At 42.3% G+C, this 9,299-nt stretch overlaps 1 protein-coding gene across 1 annotated transcript; it reads right to left on the bottom strand.

Annotated features, from left to right (window-relative positions):
• Nucleotides 1-2,776: 2,776 nt before the first annotated feature.
• On the bottom strand, nucleotides 2,777-9,099 carry NDUFA6 (NADH:ubiquinone oxidoreductase subunit A6). Its single transcript, XM_073327255.1, has 3 exons — nucleotides 8,921-9,099; nucleotides 6,270-6,385; nucleotides 2,777-2,976 (listed from the first exon to the last, which is right to left on the bottom strand). The coding sequence occupies exons 1-3, from the start codon at nucleotides 9,057-9,059 to the stop codon at nucleotides 2,845-2,847; spliced, it is 387 nt and encodes a 128-aa protein (XP_073183356.1). The 5' UTR covers nucleotides 9,060-9,099; the 3' UTR covers nucleotides 2,777-2,844.
• Between the last annotated feature and the right edge of the window lie 200 nt (nucleotides 9,100-9,299).

Below are 9,299 nucleotides of genomic sequence, written 5' to 3' on the forward strand. Positions count from 1 at the left end.
CAGTCCTATCAGAAACCTAATGTGTTTCATGTTCTGACTATGTGCAAACTGTAATGCTATAAATTTAGTTTCCTGGACTTTTTGTTTTTTAAAGGTACTTACTGTTTCAGTTAAATTGGCTCATGTAGAGACTGAAGGTTTTACCTTCGCTGCTTGTGTGTGGTTGAAGTATTTTCTGCCATGTTGGGCTAACAAGACAATAGCTTATTTATATTTCAAATATCCCAGAATGTGTTGGGTGTCACAGTTTATGTGGGTGCAGGAAAGCATCTCTTCTGTTTAATGAGTTTTATTCTCTTTCTCAAGAAGCCATACCTGGATGCTAGAAATCTCCCCTTGTATCACATCCTCTGTTTTTCTTAATTCCTGAAAAGCTTCTGTTAAGACCTCACTTATCTGGAAATCTTAAATTTCCTTGCTCCCTTTTAATCCTGAAATAGGCACAAAGACAACATTAATTTCACTTGCCTTCTGGTAGTGGACAAGTACCCATATTCATTCTCTCAGGTCTGTCAACAGTGAGATACCCTGAACAGTAACATTTTAATAAGCGTACAGGCCCCATCATGTTACTTGTTTGTTACCTTGTTTTACAGAGCTGGAGCTAATCATCTATTGCTTTCTGACTTCTAGATCAGAGTATTTCAGCATGCTTGATTTTGTGCTGTACTCAAAAGACTCCTGGAAGTCTACAGGTGATTCAAAGTGCAGCTACTTAGGTCCTAGCAGATACAAACATACCACTCCAACAGCTACAGTGGATTACTATTTTCTACTTGGTGGAACCAATGCCTTTGCAATATGACCTATAAAGGGTTTTTACTACTCAAGAGACCGCTTTCTCTTCCTTTGATCTACCAAAGTTAGCTAAGACAGTTCAGCTAGTAATTCCTGATTTAAACAGAAAGTTGCTGGTAGTAGATTGTGTTTACAGGGAGAGACTTGGCCTCTGCCAGGCACTTCCCTAGGTGCTCCACCACAGCTTGAGTTTGACCTTTTAGTAACAGTGCTGACCACCCATCTCTCTTCAGGCACTTGCCTATTGTGGTGGGAAAGTAGCAGCAGCATTGGCTATTTTTAAGATTCTCTTTTTAAAGGAGGGCAGATTTGTATGTTAAATGTTTATAATTTTAATATTTAATTTCCCCAGCAGCACCTGTCCCTCAGCCTGTGAGGCTGAGCAGAGAACGTCAAAGGGAGAAGGCAGCTATTAATTCAGAGAAGGGATAAGTGATGTGAGGAAAGTGGGGGTAGAGAAAGTTGCATAACCCAGATTCTGCTGCTCCCCAGTGCAAGAGTGCTTATGTGACCAGGTAAAGTGTGGGTGCTTTCCTGATAGTTATCCAGCTTTTGTGTAGTGACCCCAATTCACATATCTAGGCCTGTAAGCTATGCAGAAGCTTGCACACCCAAGTTTCTCTACACCCTCCCACTGTGTTTTGCCAGGCTTGTAGGACCACTGACAGACAACCTCCACCCCAAGCAGACAGACTTCTGCATGAAATGGGGAGCCACAACTCTGCAAGGGCACGGGAAAATTACTGGTGGCAGAAGACCCCTTCTATCCCATAAGAAGGTGCCACTATCTTTAATATCAAGAATATACTGAAAACAGTAATTGTGAAGCTATTTTAATTCTAGTATTACAAAGAGCACTGAAAGGGCCAATTTCAAATTTTAGCTGAAGGTAAGTTTGTTTGGAGTGTTTTTTAAACAATTTACATGCTACTGAAAAATCTTTCCTTGATGCACAGCCAACAGTGGGGCTTTATTTCACTTTTCCCCCAACAAAACAGAGACTGGCTGTACCACAGAGCTAGTTACCTCATGACGGAGCGCTATCTGTGGCAAAGTATCTGTACTATGCTAGAATCTTCAATGGTCTTTGAAGTCTCAGACCAGTATTCAAAAAGGGTTCCTCTTGCCCTGATCTTAGTGGGAATGTAGACAGGACTACAGCCAAAGCATGTGAGAAGGGTTAGCCTACATAATCAATGCTTGGGAGAATATTCATAAATGAAGATCTTAGAAAAGGAGCTGTTTTGCTACCATTAGATTGGCTTCAGAGTGCTGAATAAATATTAATTCTATGCCACCACAACATTCACTCACAGCTGCAAGTGGACTAGCTCAGGCACCAAAGAATGCGTTTGAGAAATTCCCTCAAGAGTAATAGATAGTTATGGTAGCTACTGACAGAGCTCTCAAAGAGTTTGATACACCAGCTTTAATAGGTTGTAGTCAATTGCATAGGCAAGTGTACAGTAACTGTTGCTGGGGAAAAAAGCAAGCAGACCAAGGCTGAGAGTTTGGGTTTGTTTTTTTAAGTTAGACTTCACTCAAGTAGCATATCCAGAATGATCAGCTAGGTAAAGTTAGCACATTTTTAGTTATGCTTGGACATACCAACTGATCAACAGCTGCCTCCAATACAGTAACCCTCAGCCCTACTATAGAATTTCAGTACTGGCCAATTTCATAAAGTTTTTCAACTCCTTCTGAGGTGGTTTGTACTTAATATCCTATGCCCACCATCAAGGACAGGCTTACTTCACTAAAGGCTGAATCTAATTGAAGTTCCCCAACCTACTTTAGCTCATTGTATACTTGGTTGCTTTCTCATGCTACATGATATTCCAGAGCAAGCACAATACTTTAAGAAGGGGACAGGAACAGAAGATAGGATCCTTGCTGCACACAACCCCTTGTATCAGTAAAATAGCATACACAGTGTTGAGATGGATACTTTCCTTATGAAGAATTTCAAGAACTGCTCTCCAATATACAGAGCTTTATTTGCAGTAAGACAGTGAAACACAGAATTAGTTTTTCAGTCAGTTTGTCTCAAGGGTCATGGCCCACATAGAACTTGGACAGAAAGTCCTTGGGTCGTGGGGTTTCTGTCTCATGGAAAAACCGCATGATGTGTGTCCGCTGCTTCCATACACGAGCAGTTTCCTGTAGTTCCATTTTCCCCTGCATTTATACAAAAAGCAAGCCAGGGTTCATAGATCAATTCCCAGTTAGGAGATCTTAAGTAGCTTAAGCAGATGAGAACAGAAATGCATAGATGGTTTATTTCTACCTCTGCATTCAGAAGTTTGGGTTTTTTTTAACAAAACTCCACTGGTTAGTTCAATTATTCAGTCCTTTTAAAGTCTACTAACCTCACCCTTACAGTCTTTTAAATCTGTCCCCCTAACAAGTATACTCAACATTACCCTCCCCAGCGTCACATCACTAATTTCCTCTGCCCCACCCCCAAACACCCAGAGCAAGTGACCCAGATCACTGGTTCTCTCCTTTCATGACCTGCATTCCTAGCTACCCACCTACTTTTCAAACATCCATGCCTCTACAGCCTGGCAGCAGGTGTCAAGCTGCACAGGAGAGAAAAGCCAAGACTCTTCTCCATAGAGGTATCATGACTTGCCCCATTTCCTCTGCCAGAAACCCATCCCTGGCCTAGCACCCCCTTCCAGACATGTAACAAGGCTGCAGGCACCTTTATTTTAGAATTCCTGTTCAATACCCAGATTCACCAGTGAGATTACTTAGCTTTATGTGAAAATTCTCTATTGACACCATGAAAATAAAACATTTGTATAAATGTATGAAACAAATCTGGGTCTAAAATGTCAATCAAATTCCAAAGCCAGAAAGACTGTTATGATCATTCATCTGACCTCCTTTAAATGTGTTACTACATGGTGTTGCTACAGGGCAGAGGTAAGATTGTTTGGGTGCCCAAACTGTGCATTTCCCTACCTTAACACGAGTGGTGCTCTTTTAAGTGCAACTTTAATTCCGGATTTCTGGGTTTATAACGGTTGGTTTGGGGATAATTTTTTTGCCCTTTAAAGTTACTAATACACACTCTTGACAAACACTGTTTGTCTGTCTTGGTACTTATATAGCACTACAGGTGAGCATGCAGTTCACAGTTTGAAGGAATCTCTTGGTAAAGCAATGCTACTGCAGAGTTCAGTTAGTCTTGCTTTGGCCACTTGTTCTGAAATGCTAAGGGGGGTGCTTGTGTGTTTTGGTAATTTTATTCCCCCTTTCACAGACAGGTCTAGAGCCCAAATTACATATCTAGCAAGTTTATCTAGGAAATCTTGACGCAGCTATGCCACCCACTTAAAAATCCAAAGCCATCGTTTACAGCAGAAGTATTTCTGTAATGTCTACTGTCTCCAACTGTGACTGAAAAAGACACAATAAGATGAAGGTCTGGGAAATGGGGTCACAAATTCTCCATCAACAGTAATTCTTCCATCACCTTTTATAAGCACAGACACAGGAATCCTTAAACACAACTGTTTCATCTGCTGGACAATTCCTGTTTACAAATGCAGAACAAGAGAAGTTTTATTAACTAAACTCCTCCTCTCTGGTGTTATGAGTAGGGGGGTGTCAACAAAATTAATCGCACTGTTAAACAATACTAGAATACCATTTAAATATTTTTGGATGTTTTCTACATTTTCAAATATATTGATTTCAATTACAACACAGAATACAAAGTGTACAGTGCTCACTTTATTTTTATTACAAATATTTGCACTATAAAAAAACAAAAGAAATAGTATTTTTCAATTCACCTACTACAAGTACTGTAGTGCAATCTCTTTATCATGAAAGTGCAGCTTACAAATGTAGAATTATGTACAATAAAAACCTGCATTCAAAAATAAAACAATGTAAAACTTTAGAGCCCGCAAGTCCTTGTTCAGCCAATCGCTCAGACAAACAAGTTTGTTTACATTTGCAGGAGATAATGCTGCCTGCTTCTTGTTTACAATGTCACCTGAAAGTGAGAACAGGCATTTGCATAGCACTGTTGTAGCCAGCGCTGCAAGTATTTACATGCCAGATGCACTAAAGATTCATATGTCCCTTCATGCTTCAACCACTATTCCAGAGGACATGCGTCCATGCTGATGACAGGTTCTGCTCAATAACAATCCAAAGCCGTGCGGACCGATGCATGTTCATTTTCATCAGCTGAATCAGAAGCCACCAACAGAAGGTTGATTTTCTTTTTTGGTAGTATGGGTTCTATAGTTTCAGCATCAGAGTGTTACTCTTGTAAGATTTCTGAAAGCATGCTCCACGCCTCATCCCTCTCAGATTCTGGAAGACACTTCAGATTCTTAAATTTTGGGTTGAGTGCTGTAACTATCTTTAGAAATTTCACATTGGCATCCTCTTTGCATTTTGTCAAATTTATAGTGAAAGTGTTCTTAAAATGAACAATATGTGCTGGGTCATTATTTGAGACTGCTATAACATGAAATATATGGCAGAAAGCGGGTAAAACAGAGCAGGAGACATACAATTCTCCCCCAAGGAGTTCAGACACTAATTTAATTAACACTTTAAAAAAAAAAAAAAAGCATCATCAGCATGGAAGCATGTCCTCTGGAACAATGGCCAAAGCATGAAGAGGCATATGAATCTTTAGCACATCTGGCACGTAAATATCTTGTGATGCCAGCTACAACAGTACCATGTGACCGCCTGTTCTCACTTTCAGGTGACATTGTAATTAAGAAGTGGGCAGCATTATCTCCTGTGATTATAAAAACAAACCAACCTTGTTTCTCTTGGCGATTGGCTGAACAAGAAGTAGGACTGAGTGGACTTGTAGACTCTGAAGTTTTACATTGTTTTGTTTGAGTGCAGTTATGTAACAAAAAACCCTTCGTTTGTAACTTGCCCTTTCACAATAAAGCAATTGCACTACAGTACTTGTATGAGGTGAATTGAAAAATACTATTATCATTTTTACAGTGCAAATATTTGTAATAAAAATATAAAGTGAGCACTGTACACTTTGTATTCTGTGTTGTAATTGAAATAGATACATTTGAAAATGAAGAAAAACCATCCACAAATATCTAGTAATACCAATTGGTATTCTATTGTTTAACAGTGTGATTAATTCCAATTAACTCAAATAAATTAATCTTGGTTAAAAAAATTAATCACGTGAGTTAACTGCGATTGATTGACAGCCCTAGTTATGAGTCTATTATGAAGACCAACCTGCTTTATAAGAACAAGGAGGTCTCTTCTTCTCTAGGATCTGTGACTGAAATACATATCCTAACTATATTACTCTGATCTTAATGGACTCCAATATCTCAGCTTGTTCTACAGAACTTTGATAAGCAAAGAGCCACCCTCTCCCACTACTATTTATACATGCTAATCACACCACTTTGTGGATTTGAGAAAGTAAGTATGTTTGTTGTTTGTTTTACCTTTATAACCAGTATGTCAATCACTCTGGGGTCTGTGACATGGGCATTCCTCATGAACATCTCCCGCACCTTATCACGCCCCTGTTTCACCGAGATGTCCAACTGGTATAGTTGTACTAGACAAAGAGCAAAGAATATTCACAGAAGTCATCACCAATGTGCTAAAATTTTCCACCATAGAGTGTCTCAATTTTGTACGTATTGAACACTGCAAAGAAAAATTTGTTCTTTTATTTCTCAACTAGAAATTATTCTTCAGCTAGAAGTTATTAAAAATTGTAATCAGAAATTGATCAGCCCAGTTTTGCAGACTTAGGCAGTTATAATACACATTCTTACTTTGCAGAATTTATTGAATGAGCTTCACCCACTACTTGGCTAAGAGATCAAAGTTAGAAGAGAAGACATATGAGTCTTGATGCAGTCTTTCTTTCCTCCTCTCTAGGCCCCTTCCAGCCATTGGGACGGGATGCACCTTGAAAACTGTGCTAAAAAGTACTGAAAAAAATATATATATATCTCAAGATGACTTGCAGCATCACAAAATAAGTGGCAGAAGATCCAGTTACATATCGTCTCAATAATTCTTGTTCCCAGCTGATGGGATACATCATATCATACCAGAGATGGTAGGGGTACAGACAGTAAGGCTTATGATTTTCTACTGAATATCCAGTATTGTTCACTGAAGGAGACAGGATACCAGACAAGATGTCCCCACCGATTTATACAGTAGAGAAATTATTAAATTGGAGAAGATGGGGATTAATATGAGAACTGAAAAGTGGATAAGAAACTGGTTAAGGGGAAGACTACAACAGGTCATACTGAAAGGTGACCTGTCAGCTAGAGGGAGGCTACTAGTGGAGTTCCTCAGGGACTGGTCTTGGGACCAATCTTATTTAAGATTTTTATTAATGACCTTATCACAAAAAGGGGGAGTATGCGAATAAAGTTCGCAGATGATACAAAGTTGTGAGGTACAGCCAATATGGAGGAGGACCACAGAAGATCTGGATGACCTTTAAAATTAGAGTAATATAGAAATGGGATGAAATTTAATAGTGCAAAGTCATGCGTTTAGGTACTAACAACAAGTTTTACTATAAACTGGGGATTTAACAGCTGGAAATGACAGAGGAGGAGAACGACCTGGGTGTACTGTTTGCTCACAAGGTGACTATGAGCCACCAATGTCATGCCATCATGAAAAGAGTCCATGCAGTCCTAGGATGCATCAGGCAGAGTATTTCCAGTAGAGACAGGGAAGTGTTAGTACCATTATACAAAGCACGGGGTGAAACCTCATCTGGAATACTGTGTGCAGTTCTAATCTCCCATGTTTAAGAAAGATTAATTCAAACCGAAACAGGTGCAGAGAAGGGCTACTAGGATGATCAGAGGAATGGAAAACCTACCTTATGAGAGGAGACTCAAAGAGCTTGGCTTGTTTAGCCAAACTAAAAGAAAGCTGAGGGGAGATATGACTGCTCTCTATCAATAGATCAGAGGGATAAATAACTCTTCTCCTTCTTTGGTATTGAAGTTAAGTGCCAAAGTGGACACAAGAACAAATTGATATATACTGGCCATCAACAAATTTAGGCTTGAAATTAGGCAAAGGTTTTTAGCCATCAGAGCAGTGAAGTTTTGGAACAGGCTTCCAAGTGGAGAAGTGGGGGCAAAAAAACCTAACTAGTTTCAAGACAGAGCTCAATAAGTTTATGGAGGGAGTGGTATGATGAGACTGCCTACAATAGCATGTAGTTTATCTGTGACAGCTAGCAACAAATATCTCCAAAAGCCAGTGATGGGACACTAGATGGGGAGGGTTCAGAATTAGTACAGAAAATTCTTTCCCAGCTGGGTGAGGTTCTGTGGCCTGCAACATGCTGGAGATCAGATTAGAGTCTAATCATCATGGTCCCGCCTGACTTTAAAGTCTAGGAGCCATTCACATTAAGTAAAAGAAGTCCAGGGTCCTGATGCATGATTGGACAGAAGTGCCTGATTTAAAAAAAACAGTACACTTTGTAACCTGTGCCAATGGTACATGCACCTTATTGGATACTCTCCCTGCTGCTGAACGGGGAAGGCAGCCCACACAACCAAAGTATTTAGTGTCGACAGCCATGAGGATTCAGTGGAAGACAAAGCCTGAAGAATAAATAATCTCTTTAGAGCCACCCCTACCCCCATCCCCATTTGAATGGGGAAGTGCTACATAAAGAAAAGGGACTATCGCTGTCCCAGTTTTACAAATGGGGAAACGGAGGCAGAGTGACATGGCCAAGGTCACACAGCAGGCCACTGGCAGCGCTAGCAACAGAGCCCAGGTGGCCTGAGTGAGCCCCAGCCCAGCACCCAAGACACTGCAAGGCTCAGTGGCAAGCAGGCACCAGGGCAGAGCCGCGGGGAGTCCTGCCCAGCGCGGGGTCTCCAAGAGCGGGAGGGGAGAGATGGGCAGAGTCCCCCTCCCCGCACTGGAGCCCCAAGGTCAGCCCCGCCCCGCCGCCTGGCAGGAAAGCGGAGAAGCCCGCAGCGCCCCCGAGGCGCTGCCACCGGGAAGGGGGCCGGGGCCTCCCCCGCAGCGCCCCGGCGGAAGCCCAGGAGCCCGCACGGTCCCGCAACGAAGCCGCCGCCGGCCTCACCGGCATTGGGCACCTCCCGGTACCAGGCGCGGTACAGCTCCCGCACCCGTCGCTTCGCCTCGCCCAGGTCCCGGCTGAAGATCGGCTTCACCGCCGCGCCCGCCGCCTTCGCCACCTTCCCCGCCCCGGCCGCCGCCATCTTGCCGTCGGAGCGGCGACCACGCCCCTTGCTCCGGGCACGGGGCGGGGTCTTATCGACCCTGGCGTCTGATTGGTTTGTGAAGCTATCGTTCTCCGCCCCCCGGCAGCGCCCACCCACGCCGGCAAACCATTGGGTGAAGGCCGAGGTCCTGATCCCTGATTGGACCTAAGTGGCTGATAATCGTCCTCGGGCTGCCCGTTGCCCGGGTTACCCTAGCTGCAGGCAGGCCCTGAAGAG

Source organism: Lepidochelys kempii, chromosome 1 (genome assembly GCF_965140265.1).
Source record: "Lepidochelys kempii isolate rLepKem1 chromosome 1, rLepKem1.hap2, whole genome shotgun sequence".
Lineage (NCBI taxonomy): Eukaryota > Metazoa > Chordata > Testudines > Cheloniidae > Lepidochelys > Lepidochelys kempii.

Coding starts and splice junctions, on each gene's coding strand:
- NDUFA6 (XM_073327255.1), bottom strand. CDS start 9,059: ATGGCGGCGGCCGGGGCGGGGAAGGTGGCGAAGGCGGCGGGCGCGGCG. Junction 6,386..8,920: donor CCGGGAGGTGCCCAATGCCG/GTGAGGCCGGCG, acceptor CTCTTTGTCTAG/TACAACTATACCAGTTGGAC. Junction 2,977..6,269: donor TTGACATACTGGTTATAAAG/GTAAAACAAACA, acceptor GTATAAATGCAG/GGGAAAATGGAACTACAGGA.